At 49.2% G+C, this 27,990-nt stretch overlaps 1 protein-coding gene across 1 annotated transcript; it reads left to right on the forward strand.

Moving 5' to 3' along the window:
• The first annotated feature begins 22,546 nt into the window (after positions 1–22,546).
• IL10 (interleukin 10) lies at positions 22,547–26,467 on the forward strand. The gene is made up of 5 exons (XM_058538155.1): positions 22,547–22,711; positions 23,532–23,591; positions 23,851–24,003; positions 25,035–25,100; positions 26,190–26,467. The coding sequence occupies exons 1-5, from the start codon at positions 22,547–22,549 to the stop codon at positions 26,280–26,282; spliced, it is 537 nt and encodes a 178-aa protein (XP_058394138.1). The 3' UTR covers positions 26,283–26,467.
• Positions 26,468–27,990: the final 1,523 nt, after the last annotated feature.

The following is a 27,990-nucleotide window of genomic DNA, read 5'->3' on the forward strand; positions in this document are numbered from 1 at the left end:
TTTCTGAGATGTGGAATGCTGAAACGGGTGATCACAGGTAAGTGTGGAAACTCTTTGGCGCCTCTGACTTCCATGTGTTCTGCTTAAGAGGATGTATAACATGATCCCCAGCCCACCCACCCCCTACCACGGCTTCCTTTCCTGCCTGAGAATTCTAGAATTCTGCATGAGTTAAGCAAGAAAGCACAAAGGAGGACTGACTTGGCAAAAGGAACAGGTTTGGCAATGAATGTGTCACCGTGTGACCCCAGACAAGTTACTTAACTTGGCCATGCAAAAACCAAGGATGTTCACTTCCTGTCCAGCAACAAAGCCTCTGTACTGCAGGGGGTGAGCCCTGACCCTTAGAGGCTGACCCCAGCATAGAAGTCAGGGAAGGTTCTTCTTCCTCGAAGTCTTACCCCAGCCTCACTCTCAACTCAAAGAGACTTGTGACCTGAGTCATCAGGCAATGCTACCCACCTCCTGGACTGTGAGCATCCCTGAGTGTGTAACCCTGAGCTGGCCAAAGGGTGGGGATCCAGAGGAAGGAGACCATGGCCTTCAGGGGATCCTAGAATGATAGGGATAGCAAGCCTATGGACTCTACCTCCAGGAGCTGGCAGACTAATGGGGATGATAAAGAACACATTGAAATAATCCTACAGGAGCTCATGGAGGAAAAAACAATACTAAGTGAAAATTAACATAGCTCAAGTCTAATACAGGATGGAGAGTGAACTGAATTAATCAGAGAAGGCTTCTCAGAGAAGGTGAGTTTTAAGACTGGTAGTAGAAGGAATAAGGAGAAGGGAGTCATTGATTCAGACACAATAGATAGAGTGAGAGTGGGTTCCGGGGAAAAGCCGGGGGGCAGGCTCCTATCGGGGTAGGCAAGTGCACTGCTTTCCCTGTGTAGAGGCCGTGTGAGCTCACAGCAAGGTACTCCCAGGCCCCGAATCTGTCTCCCCATCCACAGAATGAGGAAGAAGGTAAACTAGCTAGTCCTTATGGTTCCTTCCAGCTCCAGAATACTACATTTTACAACCCTTGAGCACAGGGAATGGTCCAAGGTGAGTTGGCTTGGGTAGGGTGGAAACTAGGTGGTAAGTAGAAGAGAGGCCAGGCTCTTTAGGCATCTAGTCTGAGCATCATCCAGGTATAGCAGCTCTGGCTGAGCAAACTCAAAGCCCACCCCTGACCAAGCATCATTCAGGACTGGTCCCATAAAACAGCCCCAGAGCAGAAGGCAACCTGTGTTTATGACAGAATAAACCCAGTTGGATGCAAAGAAGCTGAAATGTGTAAGAAGGTAGGGCTGGAGCTAGAAAGGTACTACAGATTTCAGACGACTTGTCCAACCCCTCTAACAGACCACTGCCCACAGACTGTTGCTGGCTGCCAGTGTTACTCTAGTTCTCAGACCACTGCCCACAGACTGTTGCTGGCTGCCAGTGTTACTCTAGTTCTCAAATTCTTCACCTGGCCCATGTGTCTGGATCTACATTGGCCCCTATGTCTGAGCTGTTTGCACAGAAAGAAGGGAGCCCCTCCTCCCAGCCCCCAAGAGAAACATCTGGGCCAGAGCAGGACAGCCAGAATTGATTCAATAGGCACAAGGAGGTGGGGTGGGGTTTGGGAGGCCTTGAGTGATCCGTAGAGCACAAGGTTTTGGGGCCCCTCATCCTGCCCTGAAAGATGCACTCACTGGCCTTTGCCCTGAGATTCCCAACATTTTCCACCTCACAGCACCTTTGCCAATTCAAACGGGTGCCATGGGTAGAGATAGGTATAGAAAGTAGGGAGTGTGGCAGGATTACAGCTTGACCAGGCAGGGGGATTGGGACAGGTCATGAAACATGGTCCAGGGAAATCCCCAAACAGAAGTGCCCCAGCTGGTTTCCCCATCACTTTGGGTAACTTTCCACTGTCACACACCCACACCCACCCCCCCAGGTCTTTTCTAAAGAACCTATTGCTTACTTAGTGACCTGCTGGGCATTGAAATCAAAAGCAATGAGTCCAGTTCCTGAACTTGAGAAACTATAGCCTACATGGGAAGATGAAACTTACACTCATTGCCACAGTAGGGAGGACCCAAGAGGGTATACAATGATCAAGGGCCAAACTGAAATATAGGAGGCTCAGAGAAGGGTGTGTCAGTGAGAACTGGAGCAGTGGGAAGAGGCTTCATGGAGGAGAAACACCTAGGGCACCATAGCATGGCAATCAGTGAATGCATGGGAGGCAGGAAGAGTGGTTTAGGGAACAGGAGACAGGACATTGGAGTATATGATGGGACAGACCATAGAGAGAAACTCCTGTGAAATAAACCACCATTTGTTGAATGCCTACTATATGCCACTCGTCGTGCTAGGCACGACCTGTTATTTCATTTTATCCTCCCAACAAGAGTGGTAGTATCTTTATTTCCATTTTGCAGTTGGGGAAACTGAGGTGTTGATATGAATTTAGACTGGACCTGGTGGCCAATGAGAAGTCTCTGCCAGTGGCCAAACTGGCAAGCAGCTTGACGGTAATGGTGATGGAGTAAGACTGGCCTCAGTGCTGGAGAACATTGTCCATCTACTACCTAACGGGTCAAGAGGAGACATGACCCAGGAGCCCTCTAGATGGCTTTGGGACACTGAGTGATGATCTCTGACCTGGGGGTTCACCCTCATGAGCCCTCTAGATGTCTTTGGGACACTGAGTGATGATCTCTGACCTGGGGGTTCACCCTCATGACTCAGGTGCACTAAAATTAGCCTTTGCCCAGGGCTTTTACCCTTAATGGTGTCAGCCCGTCCCACTCTTCTTCCCCCGGTGCTCAGCTTCTCCGCCCTGTCAACGGGCACTCTCCTCCCTGGCCCGGCAATTAAATGATGTAATTAATCATCACCAACTGTTAAAGAGGCCAACAAAGTGTTATGATCACAGCCACCCAACCTGCGGCTATGACTAATCGAGTAGTGTCAGAGATTCAGAAAGCATTGATAACTATTATAATTATTTTTTCCAGCCTTTGCATTTTTTCTATTTTTGAGGTTCCAGGTGTGAGATGGAGAGTGAAAGGAAAGCTCAACCTTTCCCAGAATTGAGAAGATGTGCCATTTTGTTCAGGCCCCCGCCCAGCCTTGTGGCGACTGGGGGGCTGCCTACTGGGGTCCTATTTGACTCTCCAAGAAGCACCTTGATGGAGCTCTGGGCGTCACTGAGCAATCTGGGGGCTGGAGTGAGTCAGGCCAGATGGGGGAATCGAAGGCATTCTACCCGAGCGTGGCCGCTGGGGCATGCAGCCGGGGAATCCCTCAAGGGAACCGTGGACCCGTGCTGACCAAAGCCGGCCTGTAGGAAAACCCTGTCTTGCTACATGACTCCTGATTCATGGCTTTCCCCTCCTGGGACTTGGCTCACGTGCTGCCCCTGAAGCAGCCATCAACAGCTGCCTCACATTATTTTAAAAATAGTCACCCCACAGATTCCTCAGAGAGCAAACTCCACCTGAGATGGAGAGACTGAAAGTGTCAGAAACTATAGAAGTCATCCACAGAAGGCCTAGTCAGGACACAACTCCGGGACCTCCATTGTCAGTGGCCTGCTTGGGTATCCCACAAACACTCCCACAACACAAATCCTTCTAATCCACTCCGTGATTGATCCTGAAAGCCCTTCATTCCATGGTTATTAGAATGCAAACCATTCCCAACAGAGGGACAAAAAAAGGGACAAGGGAACTAACATTTATTGGGTACTTTCTATGTGCTGGGCACCATCTGGTGAACTTTAACTACTTCATTTCAGCTTGTCTCCACACCGCCCTGTGAAATGTATCATTGTGACTCTTGGATTGGAGAGGAAAGTAAGACTCAGTGGTTCCACAGTTTGCCCAAGGCCACCCAGCAGAAGCTGGCAGAGCTGGAATTAGGACCAAATGTCTTTGATTCCAAAGCCCATGGTTTTCCTAATATGCCAACTGGCTGCCCCGTAACTCTGTCTATTAAGGGACAACAGAGTGTGGCCCCTGTGGCTGCCCTGCACAGAGGTTCAAATCCTGGTTCTGATACCTTCTAGCTGTGTGAGCTTGGATTGGGCACCTTGCCTCTCTGACACTCACTTCCCCAACTGTGAGATGGACTTGTGGAGGGACCGACATCAATTATACAGGTCTATACTAGGATTGTCGTGAAGATTAAAGGGGTTAATCTATGTACACCGCTTAGAGCAGTGCCTGAGACATGGCAAGGGCTAGCTCTTGTCTTGTTTCTATCATTTATTCTAAAGAATACATGATACTTATATCAGGCTCAGTCTTTTTTTTTTTTTTTTTGTGAGGAAGGTCAGCCCTGAGCTAACATCCATGCCAATCCTCCTCTTTTTGCTGAGGAAGACCGGCCCTGAGCTAACATCTATTGCCAATCCTCCTCCTTTTTTTTTCCCCTTTTTCTCCCCAAAGCCCTGGTAGATAGTTGTATGTCACAGTTGCACATCCTTCTAGTTGCTGTATGTGGGACGCCGCCTCAGCACGGCCAGAGAAGCGGTGCGTCCGTGCACGCCCGGGATCCGAACCCGGGCCGCCAGTAGTGGAGGGCGCGCACTTAACCGCTAAGCCAAGGGGCCGGCCACCAGGCTCAGTCTTGAAAACACCTCTTGAAAATGGAGGGAACATGAATGTGCTGAACCCCAAAGGGGCAACCAGAGCAATCATGTCTTCGTCATTATCCAAATTTTCCTGGCCACCCTGTCTGAGAGCCTACACCCCTGCCAACTAAATACAGCCCTTAACATGACAGGGAGGAGGCCGAGGCCATGCCTGGGTTGGGATTGGAGAAGGAAAAGACACTCTAAGGAATTCAGACCTGCCCCAGGCTCAGGAATACCCACCCACATTTAATCTGGGAGTGGTGGGCAGTTGGTTTGCTTGAATATTATTTTCAGGGTGAAATTTTTCTGCCACCTCTCAGGCTTCCTCAGAAGCTTAGAACAAAGAGAAGTCATCTCAAACTCAGCCCTTAGACGCCACAGATGTTACCGGGATGGGCAATTCCAGAGAAGCGGGCATCTGCCCGTGGCTGGCTCTATTCATCTTTCATATTGGAAAGGGAAGATGGGATAATAATCCAACCAGTCTGGGAGGGCCCAGGGCCTGCCCCCACCCTGCGCTCAAGTGCACACTCACACTCACACACGCACTCACATACTCTCACACACCCACATGCGCGCGCAGGCACACACATACACACACACACACACACACAGAGCCAGGAATGCTCCACTTTACTCAGACACTCTATTTGCAATATTACCAGTTAAAACTATTTGAGTTTTCCTGGGAGGGTGAGAAATTACAGTTATAACCTATTTTTTAAAGTGTTCTAGTGTGTTTTAAAGTGGTAAAGTGTTTTAAAGAAAGTGGGGGTTTTGCAGGGGGAGGAGACGGGAGCACCTGGTAAGGGTGAAGCTGTTGGTGAAGGAATCCACACAGAGGCTTTGGAAGGCAGAGAGCTGAGGGAGGGACTGGAAGGCAGGGCACCGGGCGCAGGAAGAGATGGAGCAGATCAGTGTGCAAAGAACTCAAATCAAAACCCAGGGACCCCCTGAAGGCAGCCAGCAGCACGGCTGCTAGGAATGCGCCCAGCCTTGCCCTCATAATGAACAAATCATGTTCCTTGATTAGTTCTCTCTGTTAGTCCTACAGCCGTCCCCAGAAACAATCTCCTTTCCAAGGAGGAAGAGGAAGAAGTCACTCCGGCCCTCCAATTGGAATCTGATCATTGGTGGGTGTGGCAGGCACTGTTCATCTTCCGTATGGTGATCAGCAGATGAGATGGTAAATCTGACCAGCCCTGGGAAAGCCCCCATCCACAAATGTCTCACACACATAAGCACCCTACAAGAGAGAACAACTTAGCAAGAAGGAACAAGGAAAGATATCAAATGTCATCTATCAAGTCATCCTAAACTTTCTGGAATGTATTCTAAGAGAAATCCCCATGGAATCCAGGATCTTTCCTTCTGTCCTGCCTGCTCTGCCTTCACGCTGCAGGCATGTGCTAAGGGGATTCTGGAGATGGCAAAACCCTAACACCCTTCCAGCACCTCTGACTCCTTCTGCCCCAGCTGGTCTGGTCATATCAGGGAAGGAGGCAAGGTGGGGTGAGGGGATGAGGTGTCAGAGGCCAGAGACGGGCTTGTAAACCCCAGACACCTGCCAGAGCCCTAAACCTGCGTCAGAGTCTGTCTTCATCGAAAGGAAAGAAAGCAAGTGTGCCACAACCAAATCACAGTAGCCAGAGTGGAAAATACAGCTCTGACACAGGCTGTTGGCTCTGGGGAAAATTCTGCTGATGAACCATATTGAGACTCAGCGTTGTTTATCTTCTATGGTTGCCAAGGTTGGGTTGTTTTTTTTTTTTTTCCCTCTTTTTCTATTTGGGAGGCGGTGGATATTTTCCTTTCATTGCAGTGGAGGAGGCTGCTGGTGCCTGTCCTCAGGCAGGCCACAATCAGAGAATGAGGCTGAATATCAGCCATGATGGAAATTCATGGGGCTCGGGTTTCCTTGTGGGACACTGATAGGATGGGTCGGGGGAGAACCACACCCTTGTGACTTTTTTTTATTGAGATATAATTGACATACAACATTATATTCACTTCAGGTGTAATGACATTTTTTAACCTTTTACAAATGTTTGAAGCCACAGCGTTCATCTCGGTATGGCGATATGGGTAAAGAAATGAACTGGTTAACCGGAGACGGAAGTCCTAATTCCTACCCTGCCACTCAGGGAAGTTCTTTAAAGGCTCTGGACTTCAGTTTCCTCATCTGTGAAAAGAGAGGGTTACTACTGGAGGGGGCCAGCCGGGTGGCATAGCGGTTAAGTTCGCGTGCTCCACTTCTGCGGCCTGGGGTCTGCCGGTTCGGATTCTGGATGCAGACCTACTCGCCGCTCAACAAGCCATGCTGAGGCGGCGTCCCACCTAGAAGAGCTATAACTCTACAACTATGATACACAACTATGTACCGGGGCTTCAGGGAGGAGAAAAGAAAAAAGGAAGATTGGCAACAGATGTTAGCAAAAGGCCAATCTTCCTCAAAAAAAAAAAAATTAAAAAATAAATAAATAAACAAAGTGGAAAATAAACTCCAAAGTCCCTCCCAGCTCTAAGAGCTCTAAGCCCTGGGAGTCCAGTCTAACCTCTACACGTCCTGGTACCTGACTTCGGGCAAGTTGGCTGACCCCTCTAAGCTTCAGTTTCTCCATCTGTAAAACTGCAGTCAGAAGCCTGGCCTTGCCTACCCCCCAGGGCGGCTGGGAGGCCCGAGTAATACAACACATGAAGGGCACTCTGTAAACCTTGATGCTCTAGACACGTGGAGACTATTTGTATAATTTCCACTTACCGGGGCAAATGATAATGGAAGAAGGTTTTGATTATCTGGAACTCCTGTGCTCCAGGAAGCGAGCAATGGGCTTAAAGAAGGAGAGGGGTCTTGTCGGACTGAAGGAAAGTTTCTGTCCACCAGGATTATCAGCCACTATGGAATCTTTTCTGAAAGCCTTCAGGAAAAGAACAGACAAGAATTGGCGATGCCGGGTAGTTTAGTCTTGTCTTCAAAGTGAGGACTTAGACTGAGTGACTCCTACTTCTCTTCTAGTGTAAGAATGTTGTCAGTGTCCTAAGTGTTAGACTGGAAAATCATCCACGTGGATAACAGCCCTTTGGATTTAAACCAGACCATTTCCGATCTCTAAGGCTTACTAGAATCTGGAGATGGCTTCCTGGAATATGCTTTTAGAGAATGTGAGTGCATGGGTAATGTTTCCTGAAGCAATGGATTGGGAAGATGGGTAGAATGCACGTGGATGAGGTTTAATTTTATTTATTTATTTATTTTTTCCCCCAAAGCCCCAGTAGATAGTTGTATGTCATAGCTGCACATCCTTCCAGTTGCTGTATGTGGAATGCAGCCTCAGCATGGCCGGAGAAGCGGTGCGTTGGTGCGCGCCCAGGATCCGAACCCGGGCTGCCAGCAGCGGAGCGCACGCACTTAACGGCTAAGCCACGGGGCCGGCCCTGGATGAGGTTTAGAAGAAATGTAGAGGAGTAGTTTAGGACTTTCCAAAAAGGGAAATTCAGTGAGCGGGTATGGCTACTTTGAGAATATTCTTACTCTTACCAGAAGCTGCATGGTACAGTTTTTTTTTTAAGGTATAAGTTTTGGGGTCAAATCTGTGTTCCCATTTCTGCCTCAACCACTTACTAACTGTGTGACCGAGGATCAGATACTTGAGCCTCATTTTACTCTTCTGTAAAATAGGATTAATAATTGGACAAACTCTTGAGGTTGTTGTAAAACTCACAGTAAAATAATACAAGTAAAGTGCCTGGCACATAGTAAGAAATGGAAAAGTAATAAAGGAAAACCAAGTAAGCCAGGCAGTGTCTGCTGTGGGCATCAGCGGGCATCCGTGGGCTCCGGCCTTGGGCCAGGCTGTGTCAAGTCCATGGCACAAAGGAGGCACACACTGCATGGTAGCAGACAGCTGGCGTCACTTAGTCATAGAAGAGCTGCAAAGAGTCACACACCCACAACCACACAGGCACACACTCACACTCACAACAGATCAGATTGCTTAAGCTGGCCATCTCCGGATTGAGAAGATGAATAAGAGGTCTGCAGACCCATGTGTTTCCCCAGCCGTGTCACAAGGAAGGAAGGTCTGCAGGATTCCTGTGAACCCCGCACAGAGGGGGATTTTACCAGGAAGCTTTCTGAAAAGCTCAGGTTTCCAGGGCTATAATGTGGTTGGTAGAGAGGAGACTGCACCACATGGGGCAGTGGCAAGGATAAAGCTCAGGGAAAGGCTGCGTGGCCTGGTGCTGTGTGGCCTGGCTAGGGAGGAGACACTCCTGGATCATCCTACTCCTGCTGCTGGTTCTGAGAAAAGCTACCAGGGCCTCCCTCCTTGAGTCAAGGACAAGACCACAAAGGGGCTAACTCTTTCGTGTCTTGAGCTATTTTGTGGCCTTAAAGTATTTCAACATACCAGCAAGCCTCTTTGATCCTCTACAAAAGAGGAAAAAAAGCTGAGGAGTCTCCCATTTCACAGAGGTAGAAGCTGAGGTTTACTGAAGTTGGAAGACATCTCTATAGTCAACGCAGAAGAAAGACTGAAAACCAGCTCTCCTTTTCCTGGGCCTCGGTCTTGACCGTTTGAGAATCTTAAACCCGCATGCTAGCCAAAATGAGCAAAATATTCACACCTAGATTGTGACTCCTCTGTATCTCTGGCATATGTGGAACATGGGTCAAGGCCCCAAAGACAAAATACACACATGTACACATGCACAACATGTGTGTGCATACACACACACACACAAATACACAGGAAAAGACGCTTCACAACTCTAGGTAGCACACACTAAGTGCTGCCAGGTATGGCAGTGAGCACCGGAGGATTTAAAAAAAGAGAAAGCTCAATGGGATGAGGCTGGTGAAGAGAGGCTAACGGAAGAGGTAGTGCTGAAGGGTTCCGCTGGGTGGAGGGGGAGGGGCTGGGTGCCGTGGTTGCAGCAAAGCTACGAGTGGAGGCAAGGAGTTAGGAGACTACAGCGCATCTTCTGACAACAGGGAACTTTGGCCTCCTGCTTTGGCCAGAGACTTTATGAAGAGAATCTGTGGGAAGGAAGCCTGCAAAGGCATTTGGGAGTGTGAATGCCAAGCTTGGATGGCTGGGTTCTGTTCCGAAGGCACTGGGGGGCCATTGAAGGTTTGTGCCCATGAGGGTTTGGTGATGAAATTGGTGCATTAGGAAGATGAGCCTATGGTCAGGAGAAATCTAAAATGCCTGAAAGAACATATTCTGCTCTCTGGAGGCCTGAGGTTGAAGGGAACAATCTGCATAAAAAGTTACCTTGGTTGTCCTTAGAATGGTAATGGCAGTAACTACCAACTACAGCTGAACCTCCAAGTGGCCTTTAGCTCAGCTAGGGTGTGGAGTACAGGGGACCAGGGGTGGGGTCAATGTGAAGAGCTCAGCACCCCTCATCCCATTTCTGCAGCCCTAGATCTTGGTTGCAGTGGCCCCAGCAGCCTCAACCCCAACTTTCCTGGCACTGCAGCCTCTACAGGAGCAAGCTCTGGCTCCACGTGACCTCCTGCGTGCAACCCAGCTCCTCCTCCTCCCTTCAGTTTACTTTAAAGCCCTCTGACTTTACATGAAATGAAACAGACGCCCTGGCTGTGGTCACAGTGACCAGAAGCTCCTGTGTCCTGCTCCCCAGCTCATCTGCCCCCAGCAAGGGCCCTGCCTCGTCAGTCCCCTGCAGCTCACCCCTTCCCACAAGGAGGACTCGATGGGATATCAACTATTCCTCCGCTTGCACCACCCTTTGGATGTTCAAAGTCATTTCAGGAGGCCCAGAAGGGGAAGCAAAATTGTAGTCGTATCAACAGTCAGAGCCGTTCTGATATGGTGGCCGTGGTCGTTGGAGTTATATAGTAGTCATAATGTAAGCAACCCATCTCCAGGTCATCGCCAGTGAGTACTAACTATGTGCCAGGCACTGTGACAAGCATTTATCCCGTTTTCTTCTCATAACCAGGAGATGAGTATTATTATTTATTATTTCTTCCACTTACACATATGATAGAGTTTCCTTGGTGGAGGTGTATATGGGGTTCTGGATTCCAATGGCAGAACTACAACAAGGCCAGTTTTCTCATGACACTCTGCTAAGGATGTCCTGTTATCCCTCCCCTTCCACGTCCCTAGCCCCAAGCCCCCATCACCACTCCTCCCCAACACACAGTCGAACCTTGCAGCCCCTTTGACCAGGTACGTGTTTGTGCCCTTCGGTGCAGGTAGCTTTCAGCTGACGCACAGATGTTTGTGAGTCCCTTTTTTGGAACCAGAAACAATATCTTCAAAGAAACTCACTTTGTAAATGTTGATTCGTTCCTAGCGTGCAATGCAACTGGCTTATACTCTAAACAGCACCAACCTCAGTTCAGGTTCCTGGGAGCTGGGATCTATGAGATTTACAAAGGAGAATTTCTTTCTCCTGCTGGACATATGACCAGCCTTAGGCAACAGGTGAAATAGACTTGGGTCTTGGGTCACCTTCTATTACACTCTGCTCCCTCTCCTGAGACTCCTATCTGGGTGGTCCCTGTCCACATTTCCCTCTGAGAGAACTCTCACTTGAAACCCTTCTACTGAAACCCCCACCTTCTGCCCAACTTGACCAAGAGCTCCCAGATGACCTACTCTCCTTCCCACGTGTCCCAACTCACGACCAGCCCTGCACAGAAGGGGTCAGCACGCCTAAGGAGTTCCTGCTTCTTTTTCATTGCTTCTTCCTCATCACTGAGTCTGACCCCGATGGCTCTCTAGAAGTTACCGGTTACTTCATAAAGGATTTCTCAGAAGCAGAATCCTGAGGTAAGGGATTCCTCACCTCAGAAAGGTAAGAAAGAACTAATGGATGCCATTCGAGTCTATAGAAAACAGGCATTTCTAAATTGTGGGTGGCCTATGTACTCTTTTGCAGTTTCTATATGTTTCTGTTCAATGGGTCTTCGATCTACTTGCTCTGTGGAGAGTCCTTCATTGGATCCATGAATCTGCTGCTTTGGAGGCTGCATGAGGTGAATGTTCATCTACAGTGGTTTTCACCACAATGGTCAAATATCCTGTTTCCAGCACTGGTCGTTCCTCCCTGCCTTCTCTTCCTTTCCCTGTGGGGTACAACCGAGGGGTTGAGGGACTTCACTCGTTGTTTCCAAGCCTGTAGCAGCTGACAAACCCCTGGGCCTGAAGCAGCACTCTAACTGGCCTTGGTGTGCTTTGCCTTGGGAATCCAGCATGCCGTGGTCACCTCCACCAAGAAAATCTACTGTCCTAGACTCATGTCATGAACCGGCCACGAGCACTTCCTCCCGGGCCCCGGCCCGCCTCGTGGCAGACAGTGAGACCACGCTGACATTTCACCACACGGTGCCGGCAAGTTTTTGAGAACATGAAGGCCATTCTGAAAGAGATGTGAAGCGATCTCTAGGGCTTTCCAGTAATATTCTTTCCTCCCTGAGACAGTCAATGTGAGAAATCCACTTCCGGAAGGTGATCACCTCCCTCCCACGCCCCCGCCGCCCCCTAGGCCGCGCTCTTGAGGAAAACGCAGCATCACGTCCTCCCTGCCAAACGGAGGCCCCTCTGATTTCCACTGCTCTCAGCAGGCTTGACTCACAACGAAACTGCAACCTCAAGAAGGCTGCGGGCCAGGATTGCGAGAAGGAAATACAGGTGAACACACGCAAAAGCTGCCTGAGGAAAAGGTTTTGTTTCTCTTACAGAATGGTCCTTCCAGGGCTGGGCGGAAGCTGTGAACTGGAAGCGGCTGAAGGGGCCTGAGGTCATGCTGACTTAGTGGATTCAGCAGGGAGGGAAAGTATGCATCAGAGCCACACGTGCCAACTAAGTCCTGCCAAGGAGGGCAGATGGGGCAGGGTGGGGAGGGGAGATAGGGGAATCACAAAATTCTAGGATGTTAGATTTGGAAAGTACCTTAGAAAAACAACTCTGTCAAGCCTTCCACTTACGGTTGCAGACGGCAGGGCCAAGGGATGGAGAGGAACGTGTCTGGGATTTCACAGTGGAAGGTCTGGGGCGGGAAGCTGTTCACCTAGATGCCTGAGCCAGGGCTCTTTCGACTATGGGATTGACTTCTCTGCACCCCTGTAACATCCTCAGGATCTTGGGGTTGAGAACCTGTCCTGCTCCGAGTCTTCAGGTCTACAAAGAGACACAGCCAGCTCTAGCAGCTGAGCATTCACACAGAAAAGTGTCAATGCCCACAACTCAGAAGTCCTGACTGCTTGTTATGGACCAGGCGCCCATCTAAGCACTTGTGTGCAAACACTATTTCATTCCATCGTTACAGCCGGCCCACAGTTCCGCTCACCATCTCCGCCTGCAAATACTGCAGCACAAGAAAGCTCAGTGACTCGCCCAAGGTCACACCAATGGCTAAGGGGCAGAGCTGGGCTGCAAATTTAGTCTGATTCTAGGGTCCACACACTTAACCACCGCACTCTACTGCAAAGACCAGCCCAAAGGCAGGGCACATCGTGTGATTTCCAGTAACCGAACACTTGAACCCAGGGGGTGGGGGGTGGAAAAGTGGGGAAGAGGGGTGCTTTGCTGGCAAAGATCCAGCCTTTGCTGTCAGAGGTATATGAGGTCTGCCATGTAAGAGATGCTTGAGTGCACACTGCTTAGCCATTCCTTCATGAAACCAATCAATCTACTGCTGGATACCAACTTATATCCACCCCCCTGCTTGTGGCTCCTGACATTAAGACACCTACCAGGAACAGTCCCAGATCACTCACAAGTCAAGGCACAAACAGATTCTCTTCAAGTTTTTTTGGGTGTGTGAGGAAGATCAGCCCTGAGCTAACATCCGTCGCCAATCCTCCTCTTTTTGCTGAGGAAGACTGGCCCTGGGCTAACATCCGTGCCCATCTTCCTCTACCTTATATGGGACGCCGCCACAGCATGGCTTGACAAGCGGTGTGTCGGTGCACACCCGGGATCCGAACCCGTGAACCCCGGGCCGCCAAAGCGGAGCACACGCACTTAACTGCTACACCACCCGGCAGGCCCCTCTTCAATTTTATGATAGAATATTATTTTTTAAAAAGCATTCATGTGGGGCCAGCCCCATGGCTTAGCAGTTAAGTGCGCGTGCTCCGCTACTGGCAGCCCGGGTTCAGATCCTGGCCCGCACCGACGCACCGCTTCTCTGGCCACGCTGAGGCCGCGTCCCACATACAGCAACTATACGGATGTGCAACTATGACATACAACTATCTACTGGGGCTTTGGGGAGAAAAAAGGAGGAGGATCGGCAATAGATGTTGGCTCAGAGCCGGTCTTCCTCAGCAAAAAAAGAGGAGGATTGGCATGGATATTAGCTCAGGGCTGGTCTTCCTCACCAAAAAAAAAAAAAAAAAAGCATTCATGTAATCATCAAAAGTATCAGAACCTTGCTGGACTTCCTTCAACTTATTTTATGGTTTTGTGATATACTATTTTGAACTACATTTGAAGGTTGACACATTTTAGGGCCTCGGGAGTTCTTAGTTTGGCTCTGGAAAAAAAGAGGTTCTGTCTCCATCACTCTGTAGAGTATCTCCCACAGCTGGTTGGGCAGCCAGGGATGGAGCTTTAATTTGAACACGCAATGTCTGACCCAGTCCCTAAAGGGTGTCCGCCTTATCAGAGCATTTTCTAAGTTAGTCGGATCAGTAAGAGCCCTCTGACTGCTTGTGCCACTCAACTTTGTGTGGGGTGAGAAGAGACTGAAAAGCAAATTGTAGTAACTTGATCACATAAATCCCGGCCGGGTGAACTGGGAAATGTCTGATTTCATTTTCAAGATAGTTCTGAAAACTGAGACGGCACAAGGCTAACTAAAGAGAAAGCAGGGTTTTGTAACTGCCCGTCAGCATTGAAGGAGCGAGAGCGAGAGTGGAGAGCGGGAAGGAGAGAGAAAATTAAAAGTGGAAGTGGAGAGTGGAACCCACGTGAGCCTGCAGTCGAGTCCTCCCGGTAGCGCTGTGCCCCTGACCACAGCCAGCCCCTACGGCCGGGTGCCTTGGAGAAGGGGACTTACAGTAATAGGTAGGGCACTGCAGATCAGCCCCACAACGCCCAGGGGTTCTGACTCGAAACCACAAACACTGCAGCTTCCATGACATACGTGATGCTCACAGGAGCTGCTGCACTGAGGGACCAAACTCGCTGTTTGGAAACTCTGAACAAGGAAGACAGCAGTGGAGCAGTGGGCTTCCCCCTTCTCCATCCAGGCCGGGTGCCTTGTGGGTATGTCCCCTACCCCTTCCTCTGAGGCCAAACTTTGATAACCCTCCTCCCACTCACCCTCACCCGGAGATGTTTGTTAAACACTTAAGCCAGCGGTTCTCATAGGGTGGTCCAAGGACCCCTGGAGGTCCTCCCTTTTCCAACTATATATCTATGTGAGGTTGGATTTTCTTCATATGCTTCAACCCAAACAACATATCACAACAGATTGAATGTAGAAACAGACGTAGGAATACAGATTCTTCTATTAAACAGACATTTAAAGAGATTTGGAACAAGTGTCAAACAAAGCCACTCTTCTCACGAAATGTGTTCTGACTTGGAAAATACAGTTATGTCTCATAAAAAATGTGTTATTTATGTTAACATGTAGTGGGTTTTTTTTTATTACTTTAAAATGTCATAAATAGATTTTTTTAATTTCTCAGTTTTAGTTTCTAATATTGGTAGACATAACCCACATAAGTAAAAGCTCTTTGAAGTCATCAACAATTTTTAAGAATGTGAAGGGGTTCTGAATCCAAATAGTTTGAGAACAGCTGACTTAGGGGATCTCAGACCACCCTGGTCCACACCACAGGTGCACACTCCCACTCCCTCCCCTGGAAAGCTTGTCACCTAAGGCTGGCATGTAAATGACACAGTCACAGTAGAAGTGGCCTGAGTCCAGGGTAGAGGGAGCACCTTGCTTTTCGCACATCATGAGAAGGTGCATCTAAAGCACACATGGAAAACACATGGAGTGTGGTTGAGGACTTAGAGCTAGGGGCGCATTTTAGAGCTAAGGATCAGAATAGGCAAGGTGAAGTTCTCAACTCTCTGCTCTCTCGAATAAGGTCTCTTGAAGGACATGGTGGCTTAGTGGTTCTGTGGTGGGAGGGCATGCCAAATTATGCTTTTTAACACTGCTGCAGTCGTATCTCAGTGGCAAACTATAGTAGAAACACTTTTCTGTCTGCAAATACTCTAAGGCTTGAAATATTTCCCTAAGACAAAAGCATCTAAGCAACCCTCACCCCCATCCCCAGCTCCCAATCACAGGGTTACACACCCAGCGAGTGCATAAGAGGTTCTAATTGTTTGATGGATGGAAACTTTGTTTGCACAGACTTTCAACTTCTCCTCGCCACCAAAACCCCACGCACCACACACAACTTCAACTTCCCCCTCCAGTTGTTGGTGCTGCCCATGAGCATTCAGAGTGATTTAATCCTCATCTGAGTCAAGGAATTAGGTGATGAACTGAGAATAATGCAAAGAGAATTGGGTTCAGATTCCACCTTTGCCATTAACTGTCTCCAGTCCCTGGAAAGTCACTTTCCTCTCTGAGCCTCAGTGTGTCCACCTGTAAAATGGGAGGTGTGGATTAGATAATGTCTAAGGTCCTTCCTCTTCTGACATCCTATGACACAGGACATTTTTAATGCTCCAGCAACCATTGGGGGATTCAGTTAGCATCTGCCCAGAAGACTGGTGACGAGTAATGAGATCAATTTGAAAAATGGAAAAGCTTAACGGGGATAGGCATATAGTTTATGAGGATTCACTTCCCCAAGCAAATTCATCCTCTGCTTTATATGAGATGAAAGACAAACATACAGCCAGTTACAGCTACAGAAACATTAGGAGCACAGACTCACACACTCGTCAGCCAATACACGTTTAGTGAGAACCTTGGATGTGCCCAGCATTGTGCTAAGCCCTGGACAAACAGTGATGATAACAAACAGACAGAGGCCCTGCCCTTGTGGAGGTTACAGTCTAACGGAAGAGATGGAGATCGATCAAATGACTACATAGCCACATGTATAGTTACAAACTGACATAAGTACTAACGAAAAGGAGCAAGGTATTCTGAGAAGACCTGACCTAGACTGGGGAACAGGGAAACACTCATTTGAGGAAGTAACATCTTAGCTGAGAACTGAAGGAGGAAGAGAGGAGTAAGAACAATCCAGAAAGGCGGATTATATGTGCAAAGGCCCTGTGGTAGGAGAGAGAGTATGGATCATCTGGGAAAAAAAGAGGAATGCCACTGAGGCTGGAGTGCAGAGGGAAGTGGAGAGCACTTAAATTTGAGACAGAAGAAATAGACAGGGTCAGATGATAAAGGGAGTTGTAGATAGTATTAAGAGTGTGAGTCCTTATTTTACCCGGAAAGGGAAAGTGGCAAGCCATTGAAGGGTTTAAGCAGGGGGAGAGTGGTAATGAGGTTGGTGTTTGGAAATAATCACTCTGGCTACAAAGTGGAGAACAGGTTGGAGAATGGATATTAAAATATTAATTAGGCATTTATTTTGGAACCCAGGAGAAATAAGGTGGTAGCTTGAACCAGACATTTGTTGCTGCTGCTGATGGAAATGGAGAGAAAAGTAAACAGATTAGAGAGAGACTTGTAAAGAAAAATCTGGAGGACCTAGTAATAGATTGGACACAGGTTGGTAAGGGAGAGGGAGGAACTAATAAGTTATTTCTAGGTTTCTGGCTTGTCTGATGGGTTAGATGGTAGCGCCGTTTACTGAGTTAGGGAGTGCAGGAGGAAGGTGAGACCAGAGAAAGAAGATGATGAGTCTAGTCTCATATATAGAGTTGGCTACACAAATTGGGGACCCAGTGCAAAATGAAAATGGGGGGCCCCTTGCTCAATAATTATTAAGAATTTCAAGACCATGACAGCAGAGCAAGCGCAGGGCCCTTCTAAGCATGGGACCCTGTGCGACTACACAGGTAGCAGGGCCCCGGAGCCAGCCCCGCTTGTACATGTTGGGTGTGAAGTGTCAGCCATGAAGAGGAGATGTGAGTAAACTGAACCCCACCAGAGAAACAGCCCTAGAGCTGAAAGAATCCATTGGTGCCCCAGGCTCAGGAACCCACCAGTTATTCTAGGTATTCACGCAGACAGAGCAGAAACAGCTGTGTCCTCTGGGTGGCAAGGGCTGCAACACCTGGCGGCCCGGCCTGTGTAAGCCAAATGTCTCATGTGAGAAGTTACAGATCGCAGCGTCCGTCCCCTAAGGAAAATCCAAACTGCTTGACTTGGCACCCCAGTTGCACAAAGGGGAATTCCACATGGCCTGTCCAGAGATCAGTCCTTCCGCTGTGGTTTGCACTGTCTGCAGGCTACTGTCCTTCAAAGGGCACCCAATCCAGTTTGCATAACCCTTGCTTGATTCGCCCTGGGGCCAGCCCCAGCTTGGGCTCCTCCTATACCTCTGACCGGCCAGGACTTTATTCTGGGCACCCCAGCCACAAGGCCAAAGTAAGAGGAGGACAGCACCACAGACGCCACAGATCCCCAGCCCCTGGGGCCCCCACCCGGCCATACTTGTGGGGTGTGATGCGAGACTCTGTGCTGTTGACCAATACTGTCGCAGCATAGCCACCAAGGCATCCCCTGTCCAGGGAGCTGAGGAAGGTTATTCAAGGGAATACTAGAAATTTCAAGCTGGGTAAACTATTGTACGCACTAAATGTCCTGAATAAGAAGAAATGAAACTCCTATTATCAGCTTAAAAGAATGCCTACTAATGGGCAAGTAGGAGCCAAGCCCCTAGGGTATTCTTCATCAGGACAGTCATCTCCTTTGCCCCAGGTGGGCACCATACCACCTTCTCTGCCTGCACCACTGACCTGTCTGCTCCCTCCTGAGAGGCCCTATTGCCAGGCAAACCAGTTGAACCCTGAGTCCAGCAAGCCCAGATTCCTTAGCCTTCCCTTTGTGGATCCAGTGCAGCCCCACAGGGCTGTCCCCACTCTTGGTTCTGAGTTGCAGAGTTGCTGCAGGCACAGAGCAACTACGCCAGGAAGGCTGCTATTTTGCAGTGCACGAGGGCGGCTGGAGGCAATTCTTTATAAGATCTTGTGCATTGTGGCTAGGACCCTTTGACATCTATTCACACACACACCAGCGGTTCTCGTCTGCCTGGACTCCTGCAGGTGACACTCACAGAGGGGAGCTTCTGGAAAGATTATTAGGATCTCCTGGGCTGATGTGCCCTTGAACTTGTGGGCTTGACCCACATCCTCTCTCCCTGACATCTTGCAGCAGTGGATAGGGGAGCAGGAAGGCAAAGAAAGCATGGTCTGGATGACACACGAGTGCTGCACCAGCCTCAGACGGCCTGCGTCTGAATTTCTTGTTGGGTGAGACCAAAAAATAATACCCCCTTTTTTTTAAGCTGTGCTTAGATTTCCTTTCATTTGCAGCTAAATATAAAAATTAGGGAATATTCTGGAGCAGGGGTAGGAGAGGAGAGGTATTTCCCCTCCCACACCTTCCTCTGATTTCCCAGTGAGTCCCCACTGGAAAAATTCATTTAAATTCAATTTAATAAGCATTTATTAAACACCTGCTATGCATGTGGACTTGAGAGAAAATTGGACGCAGGCTGCTTGCCCTCAAGGAGCTCATAGTCAGATGAGCAGTATTTGTGACCTCTTGAAATCCACAGGACCCAATGGTGCCCAGACTGACACTCCATCCCCCCCTGGGTGCCTGCCCTCCCTCTTCCTTCCCTGCACGGAATCTGCCCTGGGACTGAAATGCAAACTCAGATCTCCTAACATGCGGATTGCTGGCATTTATGTCTCGGATGTGACCTGTGAGGTTGGCACTTTTCCCCGTGGATCCTAATGTCTTCTCAGATGAACAGACACCTTCACGGCCTTGAGAAATTGGAGTCATCTTTGGTGTTCTTGTTGTTTGTCAATATAAAAGCAAACGGTCTTAACTTTTTCCAAAATGTTCGTAACTACTCTCTTGTTAATTGAGGAATTGCATCAAGAAACTTGCCTAAGCTTATCTTTGACCATTTAGATTCTAACAATGTTGAGAAGAGAGAGGACAATGTCTTCAAATCAATGGAGAAAGGATCAACTACTGTTTTCAACAAATGGCCTGAGATAGTTGACTATACATCCCAAAACAAAGAAAGAATTCAGAGCCTAACCCTAACCCTGCATAATAGACTATGAATTAAAGAAAGATAGAAATGGCTTTTGCCCACCTCCCTTCTCCCTGCCATCTTGTGTGTGTGTGTGTGGGGGGGGTATACATATTTACATGTATGTCTCAAATTGTAAGTAGAAGAAACGCTGCCTGCCTCCCTGAGTTGCTCTCCCTATCCATCTGAGTGCTTGCTGTGCCCAGACCAGCCTCCGTAGCCCTGCTTCCTGCAGCCCTGGTCCAGGCTCCCAGGGCACTCTGCCCATCCCAACATAAAAAAGAAGAAGCGGTGTACCTGGCACCTTCCACAGGCCAGACCCTGTGCTCAGCACCGGGTACACAAAGGATAATAAAACAACGCCCTGCTCTAGGGAGCTCACAGCTGACTAGGGGAGGCAAGCTGTGCACATGGGTGACAGCAACGTAGGGGTAGATCTAGCAGTGGAGGGAAGCACAGGGCAGGGTGCAAACAAAGGTAGAAGGAGTCCGTGCTGCCTCGGTCAGGGAGAGGGGCCTCAGAGCCTCGCCTGGGGTTCGGGTCCTTGGCTTGATTGGTCTCCTACGCTGAGTCTGCACCCGGAACACCCAGCTCAGAGAGTGGTCAGCCTCCAGGTTAAAGCAGACACAGCCCAGTAAATCGAGGAGCCAAGAGGACAGGAGAAGGGAGGAAAGGATGCAAAATCCAGCTTCTGGCCCGTTCTCTCTGCTTCCTCGCGGCAAAACTCAGTACTCCTAAGCCCAGCATAAACCTGGCAGGAGCAGCAATTCCTGAGTTAGCTCCACTCCTGTTTCTAAAAGGCTCTTTCTCCCTTCGTGATTCTTAGGTTTCTACATTAACACTCCCTGAAAGGTCGGGAGAAGAGGCCACAGTCCCCTGATCCTGACCCACAAGGTACACCCAGAGGTGGCCCTGAACCCTCTTGCTCCTCCCTCCACTCACTCCAGACTGGCCTGGCCCTAGTATGTTGCCCCACTTGCTCTGGCACGGTGACCTTCTCCAGTGAGGCAGACTCAGAACCCGGTGCCACCTGAGGTGTCCCAGCGCTGATGCAGGAGGGCCACGAAATCACAGAAACACTGGAGATATCCCACAGCTGGGTCCACACGTTACTGCCCCGAACCAACCCCATGCGAAGCCAAGGTCCCTGGCAGGCAGGAGGCAGGTACGATTGCCCCTTGAGACAGATGGGAAACAGACACGGGGAGGCCGAGTGACTTGCCCTGATTTGAAGAGTGACAGCCAGGGAGGAGCCCAGGTCAGTGCTCTTCCCAGTTACTGTCTCCACTGGGGCGGTAAAAGGAGCTGCTGTGAAAGGGGAAGTCAAGCACAATCAAAGGACCCCCAGAGACTTTCCAGACATCTGAAGAAGTGAGGCCACCACCCCATCTTTCCTAACTAGAGGGAGAGCAACCTTCCTTACCGCATCTGGCTACTCTGCCCCTACTCATACTCACACACTCTCACACTCACACACACATACACTCTCACACACATGCACACACACTCATATGTGCAAATCCAAGACAGGCTGATGAAGGCTTCTCTGGGGGAGGGAGAAGGGACAGGTAAGAGGAAGGAATGGGGCTGCTGTCCAGCCCGCGTGGAATCCAGACTTATTTTCCTTGGTATTTCTACTTCTTCCTCCCCATCTTTCAAGCTTAAGTCTCCAGCCACAGAAGTTCCTAGCTCAAAGAAATCTTAAGGACTCCTTAATCCAATCTTGTCATTCCACACACTGGGGACAGTGCAGAGCCGGGTGAGGAGCATGGCGTTAGTGTCAGGCAGGCCTGGATGCAAGTTCGGGCCCCTCCCTCAGCACCTGTGTAATCTTGTGCAGGTTACTGAGAATCTCTGTGTGTTGGTGTGCTCACTCTAAAGTGGAAACAGTTCGGGTCATGGTGACTGGCAGGGACCGAGCTCTCAGTAAGTGTGGACTACTCTGATCAGCTTCCGCCAGGTCCTGGGACAGCGAGAGGTGGAGACACGGCCCTGAGAGTCTAAATGAACCCGGGGCTAGGGAAGGAGTCTGGAGCACATCCACTGCCCCTGCCTGTCCTGCAGGAAGCTGGCCTCTTCAAGGGGCAGCCTTGGAACATACAACGAAAGAACCAGAAGGCAGCTGTGAGGAGATTCAGCTCGCTTCCTCATTTTCACTTGGGGAAACTGAGGTCCAGAGAGCTGAGGTGACATCCTGATTCAGCAAGGAGAAGCCTTGGGTGTTCAACTTAGGTTGGGGAGGGGATCCAATTATTTCTCAATCCCAGTGTATTCTGGAATGGCCAACTTGTCCACGTCACTGTGACCTAGGAACACGCGAATGGAACCCACAGCTCTGCGCACGGGACAGCTGTTCACCCCCGGAAATCAACTTTTTTTATTGAGAGAAGCTGTAAAATTATTTTAAAAGAGAGAGAGAGGTAGCTCATTCTAAAAATAGTCGTAATGCAGAAGTTCATTTTCAACTATCTTTTTTGCTTACGATGCAAAAAAAATACTTTAAGAATAAGAAGTTCAACGAATGCAAAAAGGTCTAGAGAAGGGAGGAGCTTTAATGAAAAAAACGTTTGCCAGGAAATTTGTGACTCTGTGGCTTTTTATGAATGGGGAGGCCTCACTGAACCCACAATATAAAAGGGGGACACAGGAGGTGAAGGTCTATACATCAGGGCCTTGCTCTTGCAAAACCAAACCACAAGGCCGACTCGCAGAAGAAGGCAGAGCTCCGCCATGCCCAGCTCAGCGCTACTGTGTTGCCTGGTCTTCCTGGCCGGGGTGGGAGCCAGCCAAGACGAGGGTACCCAGTCTAAGGGCAGCTGCACCCTCTTCCCAGCCAACCTGCCCCATATGCTCCAAGAGCTCCGAGCTGCCTTCAGCAGGGTGAAGACTTTCTTTGTGAGTATGATGCCCTCCTGTCCATCCTTCCTTCCTGAACCAGGCATTCTGCTAGAGCTGTAGGGACCCTCCTTCTTGCTCACCTCCATCCCCAGCATCTATTTCCCCAAACTTAAATTCTTAAGAGAGTCCCAAGTCAAGCCATGGGTTCAGTGAGTTAAGCTAAGCCAGGGTGATGCAGCAAATACTCAGGAAAAGCTGCCTAGAAGGTAAACGTACTCTCTCCTGTGCTCAGAAACTTTCTACAAGATTCTCTTGGAGCTTGGTATTTCCTTGGCTGGGAGAAATCCTGTAGGGTCTGATTGGATATGAAGACGTTCCCCATACCCTAAGCAGGGAAATGTAAATTGCCTCAGCTTAGAGGGCTTCCAGAACCTGAAAGACTCATGGTCTGGGGAAGCGCCATACAGGGGAAAACCTGCCTTAGGAAATGCTTCCCACTCCCAGAGACTTTCCAAGGCTGCAGCTGGATGTGGGCAGCAGGGAGAAAGAAAAGCACAGAGCCCCGGAGGGTTGACATGGGGGTCCTTCACGCATGATATGGCTCTGCAGAAAGAAGACCAGGACCGAGTCAAGCTTCTGCCTTGGCTTCAAAATCGGCCAGATTTTTAAAATCACTTGATCCCAAGAGGGAGGACCTGGTTTAACTAAGGGTCCCAGCCACGTTGAATGTCCTATTTTGAAAAGTCTCCTTGCCATTTTTGGGCCAGGACTGCATTGATTAAAAATCAAAAACTCTATAAATAAAAGGACATCAGAAAGACATTCATTTCAGGTATTTCTCCAAACTTCAAGCTCATTCTCCTTGTGTTCTTTACAGCAAATGAAGGACGAGCTGGACAACATGTTGTTGAATGGGTCCTTGCTGGAGGACTTTAAGGTGAGAGCCAGGGTGGGGAGTGGGGAGCGCAGCGTGACTAAGAGAAGGGAGGCTCTGCCGCAAGCCTGCGTCGTCGCTTTGAAAAGGAGAAGTGAGAAGATCTTAACTCAGCACGTAGCCAGCAGCCGAGGGTTACAAAGGGCTCAGTCCTAGGGGGAGGCGGCTGGTTAAGAAAGATCCCTGGGGACAAAGCTGTCCTCTCAAGCTAGCCCAGCAGCTCTGCCTCCCAGTCACCACCCCCTCTGGCTTCTGCCCTTAGGGTTACCTGGGTTGCCAAGCCTTGTCGGAGATGATCCAGTTTTACCTCGAGGAGGTGATGCCCCAGGCTGAGAACCACGGCCCAGACATCAAGGTGCACGTGAACTCTCTGGGGGAAAAGCTGAAGACCCTGAGGCTGAGGCTGCGGCAATGTGTGAGTAGGAGACCAGTCCTTTCCCTGGCAGCTCCTCTGTTCTTCCCGAAACACCATCTCCTAACACGATTCACACCAGAGACACACACCAGGCTGGCAGGAGCACTCTCGGGAAGGCGCTGGAGTTCCATCTTTTACTCATTTCTCTCTATGCAGGGGGTGGGGTGGCTGCTAGGCATTTACATGTGAAGATTTGCAACCAGCTTTCCTGTTATTTGTGAGTCATTTGTGGGTTATTAACTATTCCTCTCTCTCTTCATGAAAGGGGCCCAGAGCTTCAGTCAGGGCTCCCTTGTCCCTTTAGACCTAGGCCCTGGCACTGGCAGGAGGGGCCAGGAGGTGGGGGTCCTGGGAACAGGAAATGCTACTTACCTCTTATTCTCAATTTTTTGAAAGCAGAGCTCTAAGTGGGGCCCAACTGACTGACAGGTTTCCCCTAGTATTTAGAAGGTCCAGGGAGCTACTCACCCCCAGGCCATTATCTATGAATAATTCCCCAGGATAATTTATTTCTCCAATTAAAATGATGCCCTGGTTTCCTTTATTCTCTCACTGATACAGGGACATCGGTTGGTCTCTATCTGTGGGACAGGACAATGCAAAGCACTTGGTCTGCATGGCTGAGACTGTGTCTCTGTTCCTCAGGGACTTAGAAATGGCCCTAGTGGCTGGGACTGAAGGAGAGGGACAGGACAGAGAAGCAGGAAAGGACAGAATGTCTGGCTCAGCACTCTGGTCAGCACTGTGGGGTTCCGGCAGAGGAGGGTGGGGAGCTCCAAGACCTGGGTTTTCATGCAAGCCTTGCAAACATCTCAGAGTGGCTTCTAGAGAAACATATTTCATCTCCCTGGGCTGTTTCTTCTGTCTTGGAGGGAAGGATGAGGTAGGGCTCAGTTCTCCCCAGGAGCTATGTGGGGTGGGCATTCAAGATGAGTCTGGCCCCTTCTTCATGCTACCAGCTTGTCTCCCAAGTGCTACGGACACGGGAACTGGGAGCCAGTGTCGTGAACACTTTCTCTTTCCTTCCACAGCATCGCTTTCTGCCCTGTGAAAATAAGAGCAAGGCAGTGGAGCAGGTGAAGAGTGCCTTTAGTAAGGTGAGCTTGGATGGTGGCAGGGAGGGTTGGGGACCATGACCTCTGCCCGCTGCCCAAGGGGCGGAGGTTGGCAGGTGCTAAGCAGCCCGGTCCTTCGTTCGGAAGGAGTGTGGGAACTCGACAAATGGTGTGACCTCCTCAGCCAGCGAGGAGCCGCCGCCTTGGTTATATTTGTTTTCTGTGAAGTGTCTTTGGGGGTTTCTAAATGACTGCTCCCCGCCTTTGCAGGCCTGTGGGTTAGGCCAGCCAGTCAGGCTGTGAACACAGTGAGCTGGGTGCTGGGGAGAGTGACAAAGGAAACAGAAAGTAGCTTGTTGGGAATCTAGGCTGAAGCCACACGTGCAGGAAGCTGACACGTGAATGTGCACATACAAACACACCCAGGTGTTCAGCCCGGACTCCCTAAAACTCAGACCAGGGCAGGAGACAGAATCTCACTCACCTGCAGTTGGTCCATGCTCACTTCTCATCTGCCATTCACACCTCTCAAAGTGCCTGAGAATGTCAGCTCTCAAACCAAATGGGGTTTCACGCTTCCCACTGTCCGTGAACTCTTACACCCTGTTTCCCAAAAGCCATGTGGCCTATGTCCTCTTCGTGGGCTGGGGACAGCCACTGGGCAGGGTTCCAACATCAAGAAGCATTAAGCCTCTGACAGTAGGCCGGAGCAGCAGGGCAGGGCCGGCTCCATCCATTGGTGGGGGAGCATAAACATAAAAAAGGGCTCCCTTCTCTCCTTCTCTCCTGTCTTGCTTTCAAAGTGGTTCCTCTAATGTCTTTTCATCAAATTCTGAATAAGCATCATGTGAGCACATGACCTTTAAAATTGTTGAAAAGGCACCATTTTGAAGACGGTGCTTTGCAAAGTGAATGTTCCTCTTGCTACCCACTAGCCATGCTTCAGGTCAATGCACAGCCTTTCCCAAGGCAGCTGGGTATATCCTCAGGTTCCCAGGGTCCATCCTTCACCTCCCGACATGAGGGAGCAGGCGCAGCTTCTGGGTCCCAAGGTCATGCCTATCCAAGTGGGGAACCCACTTACTCGCTCAGATGGGGTTTTCACTAAACATTTCTTGTCTCTCTACACAGCTCCAAGGGAAAGGTGTCTACAAAGCCATGAGTGAGTTTGACATCTTCATCAACTACATAGAAGCCTATATGACGATGAAGATGAAAAACTGAAACACCCTAGGGAACAAAGCATCCAGGACAGCAACTCTACTAGACTCCAGGATGTAAATTGGAGATCTCCCAAATCTGATCCAGGGTTCTAGGAGAGCCCAACCAGCTCCTTGGAAAAACCTGTCATACCTCTCTCCTAGACTATTTATTACCCCTGATACCTCAACTCCCATTTCTATTTATTTACTGAGCTTCTCTGTGAACTATTTAGAAAGAAGCCCAATATTATAATTTTTTTCAATATTTATTATTTTCACCTATGTTTAAGCTGTTTCCATAGGGCGACTCCCTATGGTATTCGACTGTTTTAAGAGAAATTGTAAGTTATATAAGGAAAAAAAATGTTTTTTGGGGAGCCAACTGAAGCTTCCTTTCCAGGCCTGACCACACTTTATAGCTGTTGAGCTGTCTTTCCTGACCTCCTTCTAACTTCTCCTGTCCCTGGGCCTGGGGCTCCCAGAGTGTCGCAAAGACTCTCTCCCTCTTAGGAAAAGAAACTAGGGAGCCCCCTTGAGAATTAATAGTCCAGTGGCTCAGAGGGATTCTCCTGACCTCACTCCCCTACTGCTTCATGCTTGAAAGCTGTGGCCAGCTTGTTATTTATAACAACCTAAAGTTGGTTCTAATAGAACTCAGTTTTAACTAGAAGCAATTCAATTCCTCTGGGAATGTTACATTGTTTGTCTGTCTTCATAGCAGATTTTAATTTTGAATAAATAAATGGGTCTTATTAAAATCATGTTATGGTGTCAGTTGACTTCTGACTAAAATTATTCCCTCAAAGTTTTCAAGATAGCAGAGAGTAGATGAATGAATTCTTCATTCCAGAGAAAGCAAGCCAGCTAACCTCTCCCAGAGAGAGAGAAGCAAATCTGATCAGGAGAAAAAGCTATGCTCACTTCAAAAGCCAAGAGCCAAGACCACTGTAGTCTTCCCATAAACTCAATCCTTTAAGGAATTATCCTTAAATCCTTAAAGATCATGCTGATTTTCAAGGCTGAGGATGAGATTCTGTACATACCAAAATTAGAAAGACAGGCAAAGGAAGTTTTTTAGTGTTTTTTTGTTTCTTCAAGCTCCAAAGGTCCGGGGGTGAATACTAATTTGCCTGAATTATGAGGATTAAGACAAAGCGCTAACATGGCTCCACGAACTAGGAGATGGTCCCAGTGCACACAGTTAGTTGTTATCAGTATTCGCCACTAAAAACTCCTCCCAAATCCTCCTTGACCTGAGATGAGGGAGGCAACAGGTTGGACCCAATCAAGTAGAATGTAAGCAATTAGCCCACTTGATAGGATACCCAAGGATTCAAGTGCTGCTGCTCCTTCTATTTCCTCCTTGAGCCACCAGACAAATGTGAGACCGGCTTCTGACTGCGGTCTGCTGGGAGTGGCTGGGGAAGCCCTACTCAAAGCCCCGTGACTTGGAGGAGAGAGGAGGAAAGAAGGGCTGAGTAAACACTGATCCCCTCACACTCTGCCCAGGCAGCCCTGGTCGGGGGGAGGGTGGGAGCCGACCAGCTGTGGCCAGTTTTTCAGTAAGACCTGACTCACTTCGGTTAAAGTAACCATAGGAAGGAAGTGGGAAGCATCAAAGCTGAAATTCTGAGATGAAAGGTTAGGGTTAAGAATGGAGGCTAGCAAAAGACGAGGAGAGAAGAGTGAGGCTGTCTAGTCCCTCAGCCTGGAAGGTTTAGGCAGTTAAG

The sequence above is a fragment of the Diceros bicornis genome, chromosome 4, assembly GCF_020826845.1.
Source record: "Diceros bicornis minor isolate mBicDic1 chromosome 4, mDicBic1.mat.cur, whole genome shotgun sequence".
Taxonomy (NCBI): domain Eukaryota; kingdom Metazoa; phylum Chordata; class Mammalia; order Perissodactyla; family Rhinocerotidae; genus Diceros; species Diceros bicornis.